This window comes from Talpa occidentalis, unplaced genomic scaffold, assembly GCF_014898055.3.
Source record: "Talpa occidentalis isolate TD23 unplaced genomic scaffold, MPIMG_talOcc4v2.1 talOcc4.10, whole genome shotgun sequence".
Taxonomy (NCBI): domain Eukaryota; kingdom Metazoa; phylum Chordata; class Mammalia; order Eulipotyphla; family Talpidae; genus Talpa; species Talpa occidentalis.
In genome coordinates this window covers 100,036,519-100,058,753 of record NW_023600993.1, presented here as the reverse complement: position 1 = coordinate 100,058,753, position 22,235 = coordinate 100,036,519, and the positions used below count along the sequence as shown (strand labels likewise).

Below are 22,235 nucleotides of genomic sequence, written 5' to 3'. Positions count from 1 at the left end.
GGTGGAGGAGGCAGGGTGTTGTGGGGGGCAATGAGGGAGGCTCCTGGGGGGGCAGTGAGGGAGGCTTTTGGGCTCCCATGCCTGCTGTTTCTTGTCTGGGAACTGGTGACAAGAGTGTGTTCTGTTTTGAAAATCTCATCAGCGGGCCTCCCCGGTGGCGCAGCAGTTGAGCGCTGGGTTGCAAAGCTGCCCGCAGCCTCTGCAGTGCCAGTTCGATCCCCGGCTGCTCCCCGGACACCGGAGGAGAGTCCCGCATGGCGCGCAGACCTCTCCTGCCGCCTGCTGCTCCCCTCAGCAGTGTACTTTGGTCCCTCTGCCTGCTCTGCTCCCCGCTCTGACTCTGGTGAATTCTCTCACCCTCCCATTCTTCTGACTGTACCCAGTGCTCGTATAAATAAATAAATAAATAAATAAATAAATCTTTAAAAATAAATAAATAAAATGTCTCAAAGTTATTTAAGAAAAAAAAAAAAAAGAAAATCTCATCAGCCCCATATTCAGGATTTGTGCACTTGTCTGCATGATGCTCTTCAATTACAGGGTTTTTTGTAACGTACCAGATTTTAGGCTCCATCAGCCAATCCCTCTGAAGGTCACTGTCAGGTCACTGTTGGAGTGTCACTTTGGGGGTATGTGGACTTCTTGTCCCAGGCTGTGGGGATGGGTTAAGGTTTGCCCTGGTGAAGAAGTTTCTCTGGTCAAGTGGTTTCATGGTCCTTTATTAAGGACAGACTTAGGCAGGTCGTGATGGGTAGGTCCCCCGCTGTGTCTTGGGATTCTAGGAGCAATATGAAAGATGGATTTAAGTATCTGGAAGGGGAAAGGGTCATTTTTCATTTGCTCTTCCCAGTCCTCTGCCCACTGCCTTCATCCCATTAAATTACACGAACACCCCCCCTGGCTCAACCAGGCACTCAAACCAAACCGAGTCATCCTAGACTCCTCCCTCCCCGTTCCTCCTCCCCTCCGCCTGTGATCCCTCAGTCTACTTCCAAGACAAGTCTCCAGTCTGTCCTCCTACTCCTAGAACAGTCCCCCGCCCCCATACGTTGAGTCCTAATTCCCAAACCTGTGGACATGTTGCTTTACATACTAACGGGGACTTTGCAGCTGTGACTAAGTTGTGGTTATGGAGGATGCAAGTGATCCTGGCTGATGTTATGAAAAAGTGTGAAAATACCCCATATCCATGGTGTACTTGTGAAAACTAAGAAATTAGCATTGATGCTGTGTTAATAACTACAGACTTTATTCAGTGTTCCCGGCTTTTCCACAGCCTTTTTCTATTCCAGGGTTAAATCCCCAGATATTACTTTACATTTAGTGTGTAGCTCTTGAGCTATCAGAATTTGGCCATGAACATGGATGACTTTTTGAAGACTAAACATTTTTCCAAACTAAATGTATAATCATAATGTTCAGCTGAAGTTGATGCCTCGAGGATGTATTTTTGTTTTCAATTATAACTAATTATAACTAAATGTTTTAATTATAAGTAAATCACCACAAATCATCCATTTTCAGTAGTTTTATTTTAAAACTTAATTTTTTTTTACCATTCTTTTTTTTCTGCTGTTATTGGGAGGTTAATTGATGGGTCTGATCCAGACTGAAATACTGCAGGTGCAGATTTCCAAAAGTATCATGTGGCAACTCTCATTTCCGTCACCTCCACTCTGCCATCATCACTGATTATCTATTATGCAGGCACATTTTCCTAAGAAATTACATTCAATCTCCAATTCATCAAAATACTTGGAAAAGCCAAAGAGAGATTGATAGTGCATGTAGAACCACAATTTCAATTTTACAGTCTTTTGAAAATTTTAAATTACAGGATATTATGTTTACATGACATTAAAATGAGCAAAAATTAGTTTCCATAGAGCCTTTTTTTTAAAAAAAAAAAAAAAAGATTTATTTATTTATTTATACAAGAACTGGGGTACAGGCCAGATAAGCAGGAGGTTGAGAGGATTCACCAGAGACAGAGTGGGGAACGGAACAGGCAGACTGACGAAATACACTGCTAGGGGAGCAGCGGGCGTGATAGGTTTGCTGCGCCTCCACAGAGCTTTAAGCACCTAAGGTCATTCACCTACACATACATTATAAATGAAAACATAAAATACAGATGTTAACAAAATCTCAGAACTCCTTTAGGCTGCAGCCCCCGACACTCAGTCACGAATTATACAAGACCCTGAATCTTGTTGACAAGTCTGCACACCAAGTGCCCCAGGTCACATTTCTGTTCTCTGAAGTAACCAGTTCCTTCCATTCCGTGATTATCAGGACACAGAGTGGTTTTCAACAAAGATAGGAGGACGGAAGGTTGGGGCTTAGATTTGAAAATTCCAAAGTTGAACCACAGTACACAATTTAGAAATGTAAAAACATTAAGATGGACCCTGAAGGAAACACTATGGAAAAAATCAGCAATTTTTAAGAGAAACTGATAGACTGGAGGTGGTTTCCTTTATTTTGCTAAACTGTAAATATCTCACTTGGATATTAATTCAAAATATTCAATAGAATGACTACTTTCCAGATAATTAAGACAACTTACATTGTAAACACTGAATTAAGTAGGACATAGCCTATCACTTGTGCTAGAAATAAGACCCCCAAAATGTCTTAGTAAACAATAAACTAACCTTAAGTGCATCATCTGTGAGCGACCCAGTAAAATTAAGTTTACTGCACCTTTTCAGGCCTAGCATGAACAATTTATAATAGAGTTTTTGATTGGTGGGGGGTGGGAGTGGGGAGAGCAGTACAGGCAGTGTCTGCAGTTCAAAACACAAAATCCTGCCACTTACTTTCTATCTCGCATGTTCAAGACACCTTCCAACAGCTGAGAGGACAACTCTCAGAAACAGTGCAGTTATTAATGAGCCATTATTAACGAGCCATTAATAACTAGGCTATACAATAAATAACAATGTAAAAGTCCAAGAGTCCAGCGTTCACAGGCACAGTAGAATCCCAGGCACTCCTGTACATTACTGGGCAGGGGGGAAAGAAAACAATGTATCTTAGGGCAACTTGGCATTCAATCCACATCATTCTCAGGGCAGATCAGTCACCTCAGTACTGTGGAAATGACCCATCAACTTTGGCAGCCCAGGCCATGAGGCCCCCCACAACGTCCTGAACTGTAAGACAGTCTAACTCCTGGGCTGCTGTCAAGGATTGCAGGACCTTCACGGCCTTCTGGGAGTCATTGCCCAGTTTGCAAATCACATAAATGGGGAGAGCTGCCCCTTCCTGTGAGCCCTGCTTGCCTTCCCGGAGTGTTTCTCCTAAGAGTTTCAGGCTCTCTGCATCCCTCCGTTCCAAATGTTTCAAAGGGATGTGCAAGGCATGAGGCAAATGACAGATGTCCACTTCCACTTGGGGCCTGACGTCCAGGAGCAGGTGGGGAGACCCAGAATCCAGAAGTCGCTTATAGTCAATGACAGAAACTCGTTCCTCTGGACTCAGTAACTGCAGGGAGTGGCACTTATCAGTGGCTGAGGAGCCACAGAAGGCTTCGTAGTCCTGCAGGTGAGTCACCGTGGGCTGCTCCCCGCACGCTGCGCAGTCAGGCCGGCGGCTCCGCAGCCGAATAGAGCGGAACTGCCCTCTCAGGGCATCAAAAAGCAACAGGCTGCCACTGTAAGAGGGGCCCAGACCCGCAGCGATCTTCAGTACTTCCAGCGCCTGCAGGCAGCCCAGGACCCCAGTCACGACCCCGAGCACCCCGCCATCCGCACAGTTGGTGACCGTCTCGGCGGGGGGCGGCTGGGGGAACACGCAGCGATAGCAAGGCCCCCCGTCATAGTGGTAGACTGTGAGCTGGCCCTCGAAGCGCAGCGCGCTGGCGGACACGAGCGGCCGGCCCGCCAGCACGCACGCGTCGCTGACCAGGTAGCGAGTGGGCACGTTGTCCGAGCAATCGGCCACCACGTCGTAGCGGCGGACGAGGTCCAGCGCCGTGGCCGGCGTGAGCGCCTGGGCGTAGGGCACGCACTCCACCGCCGAATTGAGGCCGCGCAGCGAGGCGGCGGCCGAGAAGGCCTTGGCCTGGCCGGCGAGCGTCTCGCCGTGCAGCACCTGGCGGGCCAGGTTGCTCATTTCCACGACGTCGTAGTCCACAAGGCCCAGGCGGCCCACGCCGGCCGCGGCCAGGTACTGCGCCAGCGGGCAGCCGAGCCCGCCGCAGCCCACCACGAGCACCGACGCGGACGCCAGGCGCAGCTGCCCCTGCACGCCCAGCTCGGGCAGCACGAGCTGCCGGCTGTAGCGCAGAATCTCGTCCCGGGACAGCGCGGCCTTCGGCGGCAGCGGCGACACCGGAACCTGCCGCCCCGGGCCCTGCTCCGCCGAGAGGGCCGCCGTCAGCCTCTGCTTCAGGGAACTCAGCTCCTTTTCCCGCAGGGCCACTTCGGCCTGCAGCGCGAGCACCTCCTCCCCGGCGGCCATGGCGGCCATGGCGGCGCCCTCTCCCGGAAGTCGTCGCGCGGCATTTCCGTTTCCGGCCCCCGTCGCCTAGCGTCGGCGTCAACTAGAGAGCGACGGTGCTTGGGAACAGTGGCACCTGGACGTCCCTGTCCTGAGCCGCCTTCGGCTGTAGAGATGTTAATTTTGGAGACTCGCCCGCCCTGGATACTGCCCGCAGAGCGCACGGCGGGCTGAGGGGGGGCAGGACCCGCGCGCGTCCCCCCGGAGCCCCCCCGCGCGCCCCCGCCCCGCGCTGGGCCCGACCGCCCGGCCCCTGGCGCGCATGCGCGTCCTTCCGCTTCCGGCGGCGCGGCCGTTCCGCCATGGCGTCCCGAGGAGCGCGGCCGGCCTCTCCGGGGCCGCGGCGGGCGCGGGAGGGGCGCGCCCCGGCTCGGGACAAGTACTCGGTGCTGCTGCCCACCTACAACGAGCGCGAGAACCTGCCGCTCATCGTGTGGCTGCTGGTGAAGAGCTTCTCCGAGAGGTAGCGAGCCCGCCGCCCCCCGCGGGGATGGGCGCTCCCGCGGGCGCGGCTGTTGGCGGCGCGCGGCGCCCCGGGGGCCTGCGGGGGGCTTATGGGGGCCCGCCGGGGCCTGTTGGGGGGCTTATGGGGGGCCCGCCGGGGCCTGTGGGGGGTCCGCGGGGGGCCCGGCCTGCGAGGACGGCAGCGGCGGACCCTCCTGGGCTGCTCTGCCGTCTCGGGCTCGCCTGCCCGCCCTTGGGTTTGGGGTTGCGCTTTGATCTTCGTCGCACCCCCCGCCCGCCGCCGTCGGAGGGGCTGACCCTCCCGCCGGAGCCGCGGCGGGGCCCGGAGTCCTTGGCGGCGGCGCCCGCTCCCCGCCCCCGCGCCCGGGCTTATGTAAGCGTGAGGCCGGCCCTGCGGTGCGGGAGCGGCGCCGGCCGCGGGCCTCCCCGGAGGGGCCGCCTCGCGGGTGACCAGATGGGGCGCGACTGGAGGTGGGCACGGTCTGGAGCCTTCATCGGACGTGATGTGTGTTGTTTTTAACTTGAAGACCTTTCCGTATCAGGATATGCACGCTTAGGAGATGATTTCGGAGACCAGGCAGTGTTCCATACGGCGGGGCCGTGGTTTCCCTGGGCTGTGCCAACAACACGCATTCTTTGCGGCGTGTTCGGGTTTTTTTTCTCTTTTGCCTTATAAGCGAAAAGGGGAGGGGGTGTTGCTCACGCCTCCCTCCGCGTCTGGAAGCGAGCTGGACGCGGAGTGGATGCGCCGTGATTCGTCGAGGGTTGCCACGGCCACATCGGGGATAAAATCAGGGCGCGATTGCTGGGTCGACAGAGATGTGCATAAAATCGAGCTAGTGCCAAGTTGCTGTCAAAGAAATCGGACTGCCTCAGGACTCACCAGTTTTCAGAGTGCCTGTTTCTCCACCCACCAGCCCGTCTGAGCACTTTGAAACTTAACATCGTTGGAAGTGGTAACTGGGGAAAATGCTGCTGTTTAGATTGTTTTTTGAAGGAGAATACGTGACTTCTCCCAGTTTTTTTATGCATTCCTTTTTTTTTTTTCCTCCTACTTAGTTTTTGTCTTATTTTGATTCGTACAAGCTTTTCCCAAATTCGAGAAATTATCATCTACCAATCTTGTTCTGGTTTGCTTTTTCATTATATAATACAGCATTTTTTGCTCTGTTCTTTAATTTTTCAGTGTGGCACAATTTATCTTTTAATGGTTTCTGAAGTGATGCTTTTCAGTAATTACCAAGTTTGATAAAGGAAGCAAACAACTATTTTCTTTATAGATGCTTTCACATTACCTCTTAGCTCGATTTGATTAAGCTGTCTCACCATCGGCTGGTGTGTGGGTGTCTTGAAGTGGGAGGGGAGTATTTTGCTTATGAGTAGCTATGTTTATTTTTGAAGCATATCTCTTTCAGAGATAATGCTTTCAGCATATTCTCGACAAGGATCAGCCTCTTGCGGGTTTGGGCTTGTGTAGCACAAACTCACTTTCAAGGCACAGGGGAGCTGAAGTCATTATATCTGCTTTTAGAGAATAGATAGGTAGAGTTTTGCTTTTTTCTAAGTTAGCTGGGGGCTCACATCTTTGTGACCCTTTAACAGTGGAGTGTGTGTTCTGGGTGACTTCCTAGGGAGCATTTCTTAAAGCAAATCAAGAGGAGGCAATGATGCATCAGGGGATTCACTCCTTTCCCCTTAAATTTCCCAATAACTTTAACAAGTATCTTCTCTAAAGGGATTGTAGGCCGACATCCTAGTGACCAAACCTATCTCCAGCTACTGTGTTGGCTTGTTTTTAGGATAGAAACTATTGTGTGAAGTTAATGAAGAGTAACACAGGGGTGGCTACTTTTGAATTATATTGAAGTCTTGTAATTCACTGCAGTTTTTCTTTTTTAGCATGAAAGGAGGGTAATGGCTGCAGCTGTTTGAAATAGTGGTGCAAAAGTCTGTAAGGGTGAAATTAAATCAGATTTACTCCTTATGTTATTTAAATCTATTGGGGATTAAATTAAAACAAATAATCACTCAGCAACTTGATCCATTTGAATTGTCTTTAAACAGGCTTTTGAAATGTTTGTATTATTGAGATTTGATATTAAGGCTCTAAAATTCCACTTCCAAAGTAGGTAAATAAATCCTTATATGCTGTGCTTTTTATTTATAATCACTGTGTGGTTTCAAATTTTAATTAAAGAGCGTGTTTTCTGTGTTAGAATTTTATAATGCCTCAGCACTTGATGATTACATTTATCAGCAAAATGCCGAGTTTGAAAGCTAAATACTAAATATTTGATGTTTACTTCATTTGATGGTTCAAGTTTTCTTTAGTGGTTAATATGACAATACGTTTCCACTTACACTAGTGAGGAATTGGTCCTTTTAGGATTTAAATTTATAGATAATGTTTTCAAACATTAATACAAGCTTTTTTTTAATTTAGTGGAATCAACTATGAAATTATAATCATAGATGATGGAAGCCCGGATGGAACAAGGGATGTTGCTGAACAGTTGGAGAAGATCTATGGGTCAGACAAAATTGTAAGTCATGGGAACATTTTTATGTTGTGTTTGTGTAGGGGAAAAATGAGAAATGAACAACTATTCAATTCAATCCATGACTTGAAACTGAAAATACAAAGAGCAACTTGAGATTTAGATGGATTTTCATTGTGCTTGAGGTTTGGGTCAGTGGTGATTTTACAGCAAAATGAGCCTCTGGATGAACTCTTGACAGATTCTGGAGATTATATTGAGGTGTAAAATTAACACATAAATTGATAAGAAATATTATAGGGCCTCCCCGGTGGCGCAGCGGGTTGAGCGCAGTGCTGTGCAGCTGTCCGCAGCCTCTGCAGTGCGGGTTTGATTCCTGGCCTGCCAGGGAGATACCCACATGGCACGGCAGACCTCTCCTATCTCGCCCGCTGCTCCCCTCAGCAGTGCTTTCAGTTCGTCTGCCTGTTCTGCTCCCCGCTCTGACTCTGGTGAATCTTTTCACCCTCCCATTCCTCTGGCCTATACCCCAGCTCTTGTATAAATAAATCTTTAAAAAAAAAAAAAAGAAAGAAATACTGTAGTACTGGGTTATGATTACTAGTGTGTATCTTGATTCCTCTTGCTCACTTTATATACATAGTCTCAAACTTCTAGTAGAGACTGTTGCCTGCTGCTGAAAACTTGCAGCTAGGAAAGATGACTGTTTTCATGTGAAGCTTGAATGACTTTCAGAGCACTTAGGAATTTCTTTTTATCTGTAGAATAGGAATGGAATGACTGTAAGTCTGAAACTTTAGATTTTTCCTGTGTACCTTGAAGCCTGTTGTTTTTCAACAGAAAGTATGCAGATATGGAGTTTATTTTCTAATGGCTTCACCCATTTTTTTAATTATTGGTTTGGATTTATACATATCTGAGCATACTTTGAGCTCAACTTTGGATAATTCTTGGGACAAAAGCATACAATTAAGTACAGATTTAATGAGAAAATGTTTCTAGGCTTTTCAGTTTGGCATTTGTGTAAGCCAGCATTCTCAATCTCTTGACATTTGGAACCAATAATTCTTTTCTGTGAGGGACTATCCTATGTATTACAGGATGGTTAGCAGTGTCCCACTAACTGGATTAGCAGCAGCACCCTCCCCAGCTCCTTTCATTTTGTTCGGTGAATCATTATGATGATAGGTAATACAGTTTGGCTAGACAACTGTTTGTCCTCTTAAGAGCTCATTAGATAGGGAAATACTTTATCTTTGGTCTTCCCCAAGACCTGCAGTGGCTTGCATGTAGGGCAAAAAAATTCATCATGGTTCAGGTGAATTGACAGTACTCTTGTTCAGAAATTTTGCCATTGTTGGGAGCTTGCTTATATGCTGGAAATGCAAGAGGGGAAAAGACAAGCTCAGTAGTGAGTCTGTTGAAGCCCCATCTTTCAGAAACAGAAAAGAGTCAAAACCCTTCGTATTCTATTTTTTTAAAAAGTTCTCCAGACAAAAGGATAAAGCTAAACTGTACAGCCAGAGTTTGTATATGAGGCAAAAAAAAAAAAGTAGTGATTAATTAACAAAAGAGAATTTGATGTTCGTGCTGGGAAGAGAACCCTAAAGCCATGTGTTTAGGCCAGTAGAGATGGACATGAGGGCATTCCAAACATTAAGATAAGTTGATGGAGGAAGAGCGGTATCGACCTTTAAAATCACAAAGGGGGTTGAGAAAACTTGGATAGCACATATTTCAAGAAGGCAGAATGAGTTAAATACTATTTTCCTTGGAAGCAATCAACAAGTAGCGTTTAAAATGAAAACCCAAAGTTAACCAAAGTTAATAGATACAAAACCATGTTGTTTGCATATTGTTTTCTGGTGGGTGGCACCAGAAACAAAAAATGTTTAAAATTTCACTCTTGAGTATAAAAATGTTGTTTTTCCTTAAAAACTTAGTTTGCTTTGTTAGTAAATGGTTTTTTAAAAACTTTGCCAAAAGATGTTAAACATAGTCTACTTTTAACATCTGAGAAATACAGCTGTTATTTCTGTACGAGTAAAAAATGTTTTTAATACTCAGGTTTTTCATTATTTGCAATAAAATATTCTTTCTTACTCTCACAGCTTCTAAGACCACGGGAGAAAAAGTTGGGACTAGGTAAAGTAGAATTTCTCACCCCTCATCTCTGCTCCTTGTCCTGGTATTATCCAGTGTGTCCAGTGTATTTTCCTGATTTGGAAAGGGACCAGAAAGTGACCTCTTGTGGTTTTTAATCATCTCGATGACATTTAAATGGTTTAACTTGAGTTCTCTGTATCAGTCAAGGCCCACTCAGGAAAACAGAAACCACTGGCTACACAGGTGAAGGAATCCCTGACAAGCCCAAATGAAACAGTGTGGCTACTCAGATCAGTTGCAGCTACGCGGTAGGTGGTATGTTCAGAGCCCAGGAACCCAGACTGCCCAAAAAGTACTAGGTGATGGATACCTGGCAGCAGCTGGAGCCAGGGAGGAGATCCACTCGGTACTGGAAGGCAGAGCAAAGACACTTAGACTTTTCCCTTCTCCTTATAATCTTCCCATGCCTCCCAAAACTGTTCAGAATCCAGTTGAGAACTTAAGAAATGCAGTTCCCTGCAACAGAGAACAGAGGAGAGAAAGGTCAGAGAAAGGATCTGAGGGCACATGTCTTGGAAAGCTTTTCCAGTTTAAACATAGGGCGTTATAGAAAACCTCAGATGAGTATAGTTGTTCTGAGACGAAAGTCTGAGTCCCTTTATTTCTGTCATTGGTCACGGTTGCTCATGTTGAGAAGTGGTATAATTGGGGGGCATGGAATAAGCAATTTCAAAAAATTGACTGTTGTCCTGAAAGACCATTAGTTCCCTGGCAACAAATGTTCTGATTACCTGATTCCAGAAGTTTCGTAGGCATTGAAATAATCTCGAAATAGCTGTGAAAGCATCCCTGAATATTGACTGGGCATTGTTATATCTGAAAGGCTGAGAATACTTACCCTTAGAAGAAGAATTTCAGAAAGTCGGGAGAATTGGAGCTTTGCTAAATAAGCGCGCTGTGGTTGTTTGGGCTAGAAAATGGAAGACTCCCCAGATCTTGCTCCTGACCAGTTACCCTTACCTTTCAAGTCCCTGCAGAGCTTTCAGGCAGGAAGATGGCTAAATAATTGGTAGCTGCACCTTTGTCCCCAAATACCAGAGCCTGCTGTAGCATACCAGCTTTCAGGGTGGCACTCATTCTCTGAGTTGCTTCTGTGGAATCGGGCCATGAGTGCGAGAAGAGTAGAAACAGGGAAGAAACTAGCCAAGTAGAAACAAACACCAGAAGCTGGAGGTTGGAGATGAAAAAATGGAATTGAGAGATGTTTTTGTTTGAATCAATAGAATTTAATTGTAATCATCTTTAGAAACTAATGTATGTTTTTTAGTGCTTAACAATTTCCCATTCAAATGTGTATTTGCTATTTCTGAGAATTTTCTTTAATAACTTTATTTTCATTTTTAGGAACTGCCTATATTCATGGAATGAAACATGCCACAGGAAACTACATAATTATTATGGATGCTGATCTCTCACACCATGTAAGTGGTGTATTTCTTTGTTGGCTGTTTATGATAAATCTTAACTCTTTACTGACGCATTGTTTATTCTTTCTAAATTTCAGCCAAAATTTATTCCTGAATTCATTAGGTAGGTATTTCTAATACTTGAAAGAATTATGATTCAAATAATTTATTTTACATTGATTTTGAACTTATTTTTACTTTTCATTCTACATTAATTAAAAACGTGTTATTTTCAATGTGCTATGAAAAATAAAAGCAATAACAATATAAATAGGGTACTAAGTGGTGGTGTATTTTAGGACAGACTAATCAAGAGAGAATTTCTGCATATCTGAATTCTTGCAGACCAAAGAAAAAGATGGAAGGCAACTGCCCTGTAAATGACTAAGCCAAGTGTCAGAAGAGTGAAGTGCCGTGAACAAAGAGAGTGCATTTCAGAAATGCCAGTGATTCATCATTAGGATATGTCAGCATAACCCATTTCTCACATTAACAAAGAAAGCAGCACAATTAAATTTATAGATACTAAAAGGTATTTGATGAGATTCACTGGCCATTTCTAATAAGAACTTTAAAGTAGAAATAATAAGTAGCCACTCATGCGATAGAGCTGATCCAGTGCTATTAGAGCATCTTACTAATGTTGAAGTGATAAATCCAATAAACTCAAGGTAGACATGCCAGCTACCGTTAAACAGATTTAAAGTAATACAGTAAGAAAAGAATTTAGTTGAAATACTGGGGAGGAATATAAAATGTATTTATTTGCAGGTTGTGTAATAATTTCCCTAGAAAACTGAAGTGACCCATGAAGTTACTCTCGTAATTTCAGTTAGGAAGTTGTTTGTTCTGAACATAAGCTTATACACAAAAACAAAATTAGATGATGTCACTTCCCCGTTTAGAACACTTCAGGGAGTTCCCATTTACACGTGGAGAAAAATCCTTTGCCACTCAAAGCACTGTGATCTGACTCCTCCCTCTCTTTGTGACCTCATCTTGTGCCTGTCCCCTTTCCTCTCAGTGCCACAAGCATACTCCTTTCGTTTCTGCCTCCATGTGGAGCACTCTGTTCCCTAACCAGCTGCTTCTCATCCTTTGATCTCTGCATAAAGATACCTCAGAACTACCTACTCTGCTTGTATGTGCAGTTCAAAAAAGCTCCTTTAACTGGATAAGGAAATGGAGTCAGTGGAGTAGGAAATGGTGAAAGATTCAAACGGGGCAGATGTAGAAGAATTCAAATTGGTTAATAAGCCTAAAAGAAGGCATTTGTCCTGGGAGGTAGTCAGGCAAAGGCAAATTAAAATAACTGCTGCTGTTTTTGTTACCCATTAGTTTGTCAGATTTTAAAAATTACTCAGCACTATAACCAGCACTAATAACTTGTAGAAAATGGATACACTCAAGTATTGCTAGAGGACATGTGAGTTGTCTCACCTTTTTGGAAAGTAGTTTCTGGAGATACCTGTTAGAATTAAAAATACTCATAAATGTGTTAGCAGTTCCATTATATTTCACTTTGGAGAGTCTAAGGACCTGGATGTACATTTATTTTTAAGAATGTGTATGCAGCACAATTCATTGTACTGATGTTGCGGGCTAGGGGTGGGGGCCACCATAGAAACAGCCATAGGAGTATCAGGGTTTAAAATTCTATGTAATTTTGTAAATATTTTTAAAAATGGGGAAATTCTCTGTTGACCTATAGGATGTCCGAGATTCCATGATGTATATTGTTGACAGACAGAAAACAAGGCGCAAAATGTTTTGTTTTGTTTGCTTCCAGTTTGGTAAAGTGGCCAGGAAAGCTTGGGAGGGGGTACTTTGAGTTATCCCTTTTGTAAACAGAGGGAAAGGTCTGAAGGGCTCCCTGGTGGTTTAGCAACATTTATTAGGGGGCAAGCACGGAATGGAGGGGGCAAATTAGAAAAGTTTATAGTCTTACTAAACCGATTTTAGTGTGATTTCACATGGTCCAATTAGCTAGTTTAATTTGAAGTTTTAAAAATGAAGAAAAAATAATCACATGAAAAAAGTTCATCTGTTTCCTTGGCATGCTTTTTCTTTGTGAGTCTTGAAAGTTTTATTTGAGTAGCTCATGAAAGTGACTATGGAAAACTTTGATAGCTTTTTGTAATTGACAGTTAATTTGTTTTTTCTATAGGAAGCAAAAGGAGGGTAATTTTGACATTGTCTCTGGAACTCGATACAAAGGAAATGGAGGTGTATATGGCTGGGATTTGAAAAGAAAAATAATCAGGTACACACATGATGTGTGAGTTCTCTGTCTTAGTATAACTGCTAATAACAGGTGTTTGGATTAAATTACCATGCTGCCTTGGGATTTGTGGAGTCTGTCTGTAGCTTTTGAAAAGTATTCCAGGTAACTTCTCACCTATATTTTTTTCCTATGGTGAAAGTATTTATTTGGGATGTTTTTCATTAAGGAAAATTCATCATAAATGTTTGAACCTTTGGTCGAAAAGGTACTAGTTCAGCAGAACTTACTCTTTCATATTATTCTAGCATACCTTCAATTTTAATTTGTGTACTATTTTATACTTTTGAAGTAAATAGTTTTTTCTCCCTTTTTTTCATTGTATGTAAATAAGGTGCTTCATGATTTCAACTGGACTAAGTAGCATAAAGTAGTGAGTCAGATCTGGATTAAAATCTGATTGTCATTTAGTCACTTGTGACATAGTGCTGTTTAACTTTTCCTAACCTTTCTTCATCATGAAATGGAAATAAAGCCTAATATTTTATGGCTTAAAATGATTTTTACTTTTCATGAGTCTTGGATTGCCTGGTGGTTCCTGTGCTGGTTTCCCCTGGGCTCAGCCATGCAGCTTCCTTTAACTGAAGGATCGGCTGTGCTGGGAGCTACAAAGTGTCCTCATTCATCTGTCCTGCAGTTGGTGCTGGTATTGACCTGGGCATTTCAGTTCTCCTGCCTGTGGCCTCTCACCCTCTGGAAAGCTAGTTCCCCCCACCTTCTTTATCTGGCATCCTGCGGGCAGCAGCTGAGTGTACCAAGGCTGCAGCGGCCAGGCCTCCTGAATTGTAGGCTCTGGGACTAACAGCATCAGGACTTTGGTCAGAATAAGCCCACAATCTAGGTGGGTGGGGAAATAGAAACCACCTCTTGATGGGGAAACTCTCAAAGAATTTTCTATTATGTTTAGTCTATGTTACCTATTTTTCAGGGTTGTTGGAAAGATCGATTTCTATCTGTAAAGAATCTATACAGCTTATTGCTTTTTATGGAACAACTATGTAAATTACTAATTCTGATATCTTTGATTACTCCATTTCTGTTGATTAAGTTCACCATAGTTTTACCTCTTAGCTGCGGAGCCTTAGGCAAAGGAAGGGGTTGGACAAAACTGGTTTTCGATCCCGCTGAACAATGGACGGTGCAGGGAGAAAAGATGTTCCCAGTTCGTCTGCACACACCATTGCAGCCCTCCGGCTGCATCCCCAGAGGGGCAAAGGCATCAGCATTTTCCCCCGGATCATTGTATCGTGCTGCCAGGGTTAAGTCTAACAAAAGAGTGACCGCTCAGGCCTTGCTGAGTTTGGTCATTGCAGCTATTATTCGAAATTAGGAAGCTCCAGAGACAGCTGGCAAACTTTTAGTCATTTGGTTGTGCCAGCACACTTCATGTTGTCACGCTTTGCAGATGCTGCTTTTTTAAGCAGACGTTTGTGGCTACCCTCTGTGAAGTGTCTCAAGGCCGTTTTTCCAACAGCAAGTGCTCACTTGCCGGCTACTCAGATTTAATGACAGCACATACGTCATATTTAGGCATGATGCTATTATTGCACATTTAATAGGCCACAGTTTAGCGTAAACACAACTTTCATGTGTACTAGCATGTGTGTGGTGATTGCCTCATTGTGGTGGTCTGAAACAGAAGCAGCAGTAGTCCCGGGGTGCACCTGTACCTGTCATTAGTGGTTAATGTCTGCACCGCCTTAGGTTATAAGCTCCTAAGAGCGTATAAGCACTTGCTTATGGTCTCATTAGTATGCTCCAGAAGAACTGGGATCCAAGTCTGTCTGACTCCTGCTGCATTTTAATTAAAAGACCCCAATCAAAAACACATTACCTTGAATAGTTGCACTACAGATATGTATGTGGACACACACATATACATTGTTTTCAAAAATTCAAATAAATTTAAAATCTAATTGGCGTTATTAAAGGCTTCATGAAGGCATCCTTTGTAGACCAAGTAGAAAGGCGTACTTACAAGCTGTACAAAGTGGAAGTCTTTTCTAGACTGGCGGGGTCAAGATAAGGAAGAGAGTAGATTATTACAGGCCAGATCACCTTTTGAGGGGTCTGTCAGGTACTTAACTGACCCCCCAAATTCCAAACTGACTAGTTAAGATAATATTTCCGGAAAGAGTTGAAGCTGCAGTTAAGTTAGGTACCAAGTCTGTTTGCTTATATGTGGGGGCATTGTACAATTTACTCCGTTTTGCACTTGGTATCTCTTAACAGCCTATATATACATATATGCTCAAATTTCTCTAATTAAATTCATTTTGGGGTATAAACTATATCTGGGAATTTTTTGTAGCTAATCAGAAGCAAAGTGAAAGGAGAGCTGTTTTTGGTGAGCCATTATCCCGGTGCTATCCCTAGCCATGTTATTCGTATAAAAATAGTCTTTCTAGGGAGTGCCTTTGTGATTACCTTGACTTTGGCGAGAAACTATTCTTTCCAGGCTGCCCCAGAAAACTTTTTTCTGAATCTGAGCACAGTAAAGTAGCTACAATGCAAAGGTCTTTTTTCCAAGGCTACTTCATACCTTTTTATTTTTTTATTTTTTATATCATTGTTCATTTTTAAACAGTATTTGCTTCCCCCCCACACCCAGTTTATATCTTTTTGAAATGTTACTAGCTGTCACTAATAGTTTTGTAATTGATTCTTAGTTGTATTTGAAGTACAACCCGAAGTCATGGTTATGAATATTTGTGGAAATTCATGTGTTGATGTCCTTTCATGTGTTGATGTCCAACCCTAAAACTGTTGGTATTTGGAGAGGCTTTGGGGTGTAATTAGGTTTAGATGAGGAACCTGAGTGTGGGGCATTCCTGGGATTAGTGCCTCTATAAAAAGAGACCAACAAAGTTAGTTGCTCCCTGGCTCACCTCCTCCCTTGCACACTCACAGCCTGAAGGCAACCATCTGTAAGGCAACCCAAGTGGTCGATGGCGTTTTGTTACAACATCTAGAAACTAAGACAGTGGAGGAATGAACCTTTGGTCATTTTCCAGAGATTACCAAAAAGCAAAACCCCCACTCCCTTTTGCAAGACCTTTTCTTTTTTTGTGGCAAAATTGCCCTCCTGTTGTGCTTATTAGAATCCAAAGAGGAAACTCCATATCCCTGACCTGTTGTTATGACTATGGCAAATGTGCAAATTAAATTTATTACTCCTCTCACATGAAGTTTAGGATTGCTGCTTTATAGGTTCCTCTTGAATGTTATAGTGAGTAAAAATTGCAATTTTCTGAAAACTAAGAAGTAACAGATTTCCTTTTACTGGCTAAAAATTTCTTTTGTTCTGTAGAATTAACATTTTTGTGAATAGTGTATTGCACTTATGAAACCAGAGTAGAGTTTTTAGCATTCTGTCTTGGGTATGTTTCTCTTGTTCAGAATCTGTTTTATTTGACAGCCGTGGGGCCAATTTTATAACTCAGATTTTGCTGAGACCAGGAGCATCTGATTTAACAGGAAGTTTCAGGTACAGTAAAAACTGGTGATGTTCTCTTTTTTACTATTAACAACTTCTTGCTTACTTGCCTACATTTCTTAATTTATAGTGACTTATTTTAAAGAAATTACTTTATTTCTACCCCATTTTTGTTCTCGAACACTGATAAAGATAGAGTGAAGTTCCTTAGAAGCTGCTAATAAAGCCTAAATAGCTTCTGAAAGAGGAATGTTGTACTTTTTTAAGATCTTGAAGGCAGCACTTAGGTCAGTGCACTCTCTGCCCCTTGAGGACCCCTGTACCCCACGGTGAATGCAGCTCACTCAGGATTTTGTTGTCCTTGGCCTTTTGCTCCAGAGACCAGCACCTCTTCCCAGTAATTTTCTGCAGCTTATAGGACTATGGCATCGTCCGCAGGAAAGTTTAAAATCTTTTTTCATCTTTAATATTTACGTGGAACTTTTTCAATTACCTTGTTCTCCATAAGTTTAAAGAATAATTCTTGTGTAATTGGAAGAGTTCTTCCACCTGGGCCCTTAGGGTGGTTGGGGGTTTGGTTTTGGGTTGTATGTGCATCATTTGAAGGTCGTTTTGCATGACAAGCCACGTGACTGACTGACGAGTACTATATTTGCTTTTCCCATTAGGTAATGCTAACTCTTAAGATTCTTCTTTAATGCAGGAAGATCCTTGACACCAGATGCCTGAATGTCAGAAGTGACAAACTTGTAAATTAAGAGCTGACTATTAAAACTTCATGCCTGTAATGCTTCTGCAAGTCTGCTGAGAAGCAGTTCAGAGCTAGCAGAGGCAGCAGGGAAGAGAGGAGCCATTGCTCATGAGAGGGCACATAAAGATGAAAATGAAAATTGAAGTTGATTAGAAAGCAGAGTTTGGTGTACACTGGGTAGGAACCACAAGGCAAAGGAGGAAAGTGTTACCTGATGGAGGTTTTCAGTCACCACCTAGCAACAATGTCAAGAACAGTGGCACAGAGTCTCTACAGAGGGAAGGGTGACACTTCCTGGCCACGGGGCTGGGGACTTTGAATGACGACAGAGTAGCTCCATGGGATGTGGAGATAGGGGCTTTGATTTTCTGCCTGGTTCCCCTAGTCATGTCCTGATTGGGCCCTTTAACCCTTTGAAAGGTGTGTGGCCTATGAGAACCTGTGGTGAGTGAGCAAGGAGATTCACTTTAGATTTAAGAATACTTATTGAGTGCCTACTATTTCCAAGCACTGAACAAGAACCTAACTCCCCATCCTCATGGGGGATAAATTGTGATGACATGAGGCCTCCAACTGCATAAAATTGATGCGGCATCACACAGGGATTTGTGCTGTTTAGAAAAACCCAGCAGGGAGAGGAGGGGCTAGGGTGGCTCCTTGCCACCAGAACTACGTAGGGATTAGAGGAGGAAATGAGAAAGATTAAAGTTCAGCTCCTCTCTAAGCAAAGTACATTAGTCGTCATTAGATCAGATGAAATTTAAAGGGCTGCTCCATTTTCAAAACAAGAATCCCAGAAAGACTAGTGTGACATAAGATCATTTAATAACAAAGACCATTGGGATCCTAACTATTCTACTTATTGGCTGATACGGTTTTCATGATGTAATTTTTTTACTATTAGCCATAGTTTCAAAGATAATGTGGTGGGACAAATGAGGAGGGTAGTGAGAAGAGAAATAGCTTACCAAATGACTTTTGGGGAAGTAAAGCTTATCTCTTAAAGGACATGCCCTTTCCCAGTGTTCAGAGAACAGCCGAACCATAGCCCTAACCCTGTCATAGTCCTTCCCGCCCCCTAATTCCAATCTTCCCTCCCCTACTTAACATCATTTCACGGATGTGTTTAGTTTCTAGCTTAAAGCAGAAACAAAAAAGGTGCCTGGAACACAACAAATTGCTTGATAAATGTTATTGAAAAAAATATGATTACAACAGGTTCCTCTCACTTTGCATTTACTCCAGACATTGGTTTGGATTCTTATGGAAGCTCTCTAAGTGGCCATCGCCACTCTAAGCCCTCCAGGGTTCCTCTAGGGGCTTCCTGTGTCTTCTACCCACTTAAAAGCTTAAAAAGCCAAAAGATAGGGTAAGCCTTAGAGGAAATCTTTAAGATGTGGGTTTCAGGTAAAAAACCCCAGGTGTTGTAGATTTAAGGTGGGGGGAGGTTGTGGGTGTGATGGTGATGAAGTTGTGCCAAACAGCCTCTCCTAGCTTTTGCCCTGTGTTGGCCTGCAGTGCATCTCCATTTAACACAATGGCCCGTTACAAGTGTGCCCTCAGTTGGGGGTAGCTGAATCCCACCAGGATGCCTCAGTCCTGATGCCTAGTTTCTATCTTAACATAGCTTAACCAGGCTCATGCTGAAGAGACTTAGTTTATCCCAGGGAATTTATGGCGTAGATCTCAGGGAAACAAACTCGGTCATTGACATTTATGAAAAAACACATGTCAGTTTCAGGGTTCTTTCTTGTCATCTAGTTTATATTGTTGCTTCATATGTCAGCTATTATTACAGTATTTGGGAGAGTTTCTCCTTGTTCAATGCAAAAAATTAAAATTTAAATACTAAAAAAATGATTTACTTTATATTTTTATAATTTCTGGTAGTATTATAGAACAATTTTCTAAAAGATAGTAAGAATTCTTTTTCAATATTAACTCAAATTCCTTGCCAAGTATTTCATGACCTTTCCAGTTCAGGACAGATGTATCATAATCGCCAGCTGTGGAAAACTTTTTTATATACAAGTAGCTAATGAAAAAAGTGAAATTCTTGACGGGTGAAGATACATGTAGGCAAATGTATTTATCCAGGTGTTGATATATATTTATTTCTTACAGATTGTACCGAAAAGAAGTTCTACAGAAATTAATAGAAAAATGTGTTTCTAAAGGCTACGTCTTCCAAATGGAAATGATTGTTCGAGCGAGACAGTTGAATTATACTATTGGCGAGGTATGTGCAACCAGTGGTAAAGAGTGCGCTGTATTCTTCATAAGGAAATATAGACTATAATAAGTTTATTAGACTTTACTAAATAAATGTGGAAGGAAGACTTCCAGTTCTTTGAATGTTCATGAAAATTCACATCCCTTTCAAATGAATACATTTAACCATGTGTTTAGAGCAAAGAAGGCAGCATTTTAAAAGTTACTAATACCTTCATCCTTGCCCTTTCTACACTGCATTATTGGATGAATCTATCTGCTGCTTTTTCTCTCACCATCTCCAATAACTCTTCCCCATTAATGATGACTCCCATTTGCTCACTGCCTTCAAGAAAAAAGTCAGGATTTATTGTAGATACTGTAATATCTACAGCTAGTGAGTTCTTAGGAAGATTCCTCATTTAACACTAATCCTATTCAGAGTAAGAAAACTAACCTAGAATGCCACTTCTCTCATGGAAGTTATACTTAATACTTTCTTAATACTTCAGTATTAAGTTTAACTTAATATTAAGACATAGTGACAGGAAAATTTGATGATCACTGAAAAAATTAACTGTAAGGCCTTTTACTTTTGGAGTATGTTTTCCTTAAAATGCAGTCTGAAGCTTGAGTTAAACAACTTACTAGTCAGTGCTTTTCAAACAGTTGTAGATAGGATTCATTTGACCTATTTTTTATTTATTTATTTTTAAGATTTATTTGTTTATACAAGCACTGGGTACAGTCAGAAGCGCGGGAGGGTGAGAGAAGTCACCAGAGCCAGAGAGGAGAGTAGAACAGGCAGAGTGACGAAGTACACTGCTGAGGGGAGCAGTGGGTGGCAGGCGGGGTCTGCGCACCATGTGGAACCCTCGCCCAGTGGCCGGGGATTGAACCGGGGCTGCAGAGGCTGCGGGCAGCTTCGCAGCCCAGCGCTCAACCACTGTGCCACTGGGGAGGCCCTGACCTATTTTTTAAATTATAAAATGCATGTTTGATTTTAAGCTTGGATCTGCATGGTTGCTGTAAGAATTCCCTGATTCCGAACTTAATTTGGAGGACTTGCTATCATAGAACTAAGCCCATCTCTATGGTGGTAGTAATTTGTTGTGCGCCTGCTATGCTTACTTTCTGATTTTTTTGTTGGAGAACTGACGACCTATATCTTTCCAACTAGGTTCCAATATCATTTGTGGACCGGGTTTATGGTGAATCCAAGTTGGGAGGAAATGAAATAGTCTCTTTCTTGAAAGGATTACTGACTCTTTTTGCTACGACATAAAAGAAAATTACTCATTTATACTTATGTTCATTTCAATTTAAAAATAAAAGAAGCCTGATTGCTGACTTTTGTAAAATGTACTCTTAGAGCATAAATAATAAGGTAAGGTAAATTTCATGCAAATCTTTTTTCTGAAGAAACTCCAATTTATATATTTCAAATTAAATTAGGAAAAAGAGCAGTTTTCTCAATTTTTGTTTACATTTTGCTGTATTAAGACAAATAAATGTATATGGTTTTTGCATAAAAATACTGCTGCTTACATTAAAGTATGTGAATGCAGAATTTCTTAACATAGGGAAGATTTTGAAATATTTATAAAACTGAAGTCATAGCTCTTTGTACCTAGTAGATGTCAGAAGAGGAAAATTAATTTTCATGAAATGTATGTTGCTATGTAAGAACTGAAAAGAAAAACACATCTTTGCCCTTTAAAAATGTACCTGAAAGATTGTAAAACAGATAAATACATTCAGAGCACAATTTTAGAGTTTGGGTCTTGGCAATTGTTGAATTGATAAAGCATTTCATCTGTCAAAACAAGTCTGAAATGAATTGTATTAGAAACAGCTTGCCAGGTGTTGATTGCATAGAGGGTTTTTCCCTCTTCTGAGCAGTGGCTTCTATCAGTGATCAAAAAAATACTGAAGGTTGCTCTCAAAACATTTTTGTAATATTTAAAGCCCCCAGCAAAGCATAAGTAATTGCTGACATGACAGATCCTTTCCCTGTAGCTCTGTTCTCCATTGAGAAGAGTTCTCCAGTTTAAAGTTGTTTAAAAAGACAGCACAAGTATTCTATTTACCTGTCTCCTCTTTAAGTAGGTTATTTCAAAAAACAATTTCTAATTGTAGTAGCTTTTGGTATGCAGTATATTTTAGGATTTTAGTTAAGATATACTTTGAGCAAAACAAGTTGACATTCCCTTGCAAGTAAAAGGAAGATGTGTCTTATTTAATAAGCATCTTTAGTGAACATGATTCCTAATTGCATTGGTCTGGCTTAATTTGGCAGCAAAGGAAACTTCAATTCTCTCCATTCGTGTTTCTCTAACAGAATTTCATACTGAAATTGCTACCCCAGTGTCCAAAACCATAGGTTTCGTTTTATACATTAATGTTCTCATAGTTGAATCCATAGGGCACGTTCTAATAAGGGCCAGCTATTCTGTCTCCCTGTTACCCAGAGCTGTGCAGCTAGCCCATCAGGGATGTTGCTTCCCTTGGGGAA

At 42.5% G+C, this 22,235-nt stretch overlaps 2 protein-coding genes across 3 annotated transcripts; one reads left to right on the top strand and one right to left on the bottom strand.

Moving 5' to 3' along the window:
- Positions 1-741: 741 nt before the first annotated feature.
- MOCS3 (molybdenum cofactor synthesis 3) lies at positions 742-4,479 on the bottom strand. The gene is made up of 2 exons (XM_037500435.1): positions 2,823-4,479; positions 742-778 (listed from the first exon to the last, which is right to left on the bottom strand). Exon 1 carries the CDS (start codon positions 4,474-4,476, stop codon positions 3,091-3,093), a length of 1,386 nt encoding a protein of 461 aa, XP_037356332.1. The 5' UTR covers positions 4,477-4,479; the 3' UTR covers positions 742-778; positions 2,823-3,090.
- A 309-nt stretch (positions 4,480-4,788) lies between these two features.
- Positions 4,789-21,246, top strand: DPM1 (dolichyl-phosphate mannosyltransferase subunit 1, catalytic). 2 transcript variants are annotated; one of them, XM_037500448.1, is made up of 9 exons: positions 4,789-4,969; positions 7,415-7,514; positions 9,581-9,614; positions 10,980-11,056; positions 11,140-11,165; positions 13,209-13,304; positions 16,741-16,809; positions 19,634-19,748; positions 20,901-21,246. In XM_037500448.1, exons 1-9 carry the CDS (start codon positions 4,809-4,811, stop codon positions 21,003-21,005), a joined length of 783 nt encoding a protein of 260 aa, XP_037356345.1. In that variant the 5' UTR covers positions 4,789-4,808; the 3' UTR covers positions 21,006-21,246. The 2 variants fall into 2 exon arrangements, with proteins under 2 accessions (XP_037356345.1, XP_037356353.1); XM_037500456.2 differs by lacking the exon at positions 4,789-4,969 and adding an exon at positions 5,388-5,442.
- Positions 21,247-22,235: the final 989 nt, after the last annotated feature.

Excerpts from the sequence above, each read along its gene's own strand:
- MOCS3 (XM_037500435.1), bottom strand. The coding sequence starts at position 4,476 with ATGGCCGCCATGGCCGCCGGGGAGGAGGTGCTCGCGCTGCAGGCCGAA.
- DPM1 (XM_037500448.1), top strand. The coding sequence starts at position 4,809 with ATGGCGTCCCGAGGAGCGCGGCCGGCCTCTCCGGGGCCGCGGCGGGCG. Across the intron at positions 11,057-11,139 it reads ATGCTGATCTCTCACACCAT|CCAAAATTTATTCCTGAATT; the intron begins GTAAGTGGTGTA and ends TCTAAATTTCAG. Across the intron at positions 19,749-20,900 it reads TGAATTATACTATTGGCGAG|GTTCCAATATCATTTGTGGA; the intron begins GTATGTGCAACC and ends CTTTCCAACTAG.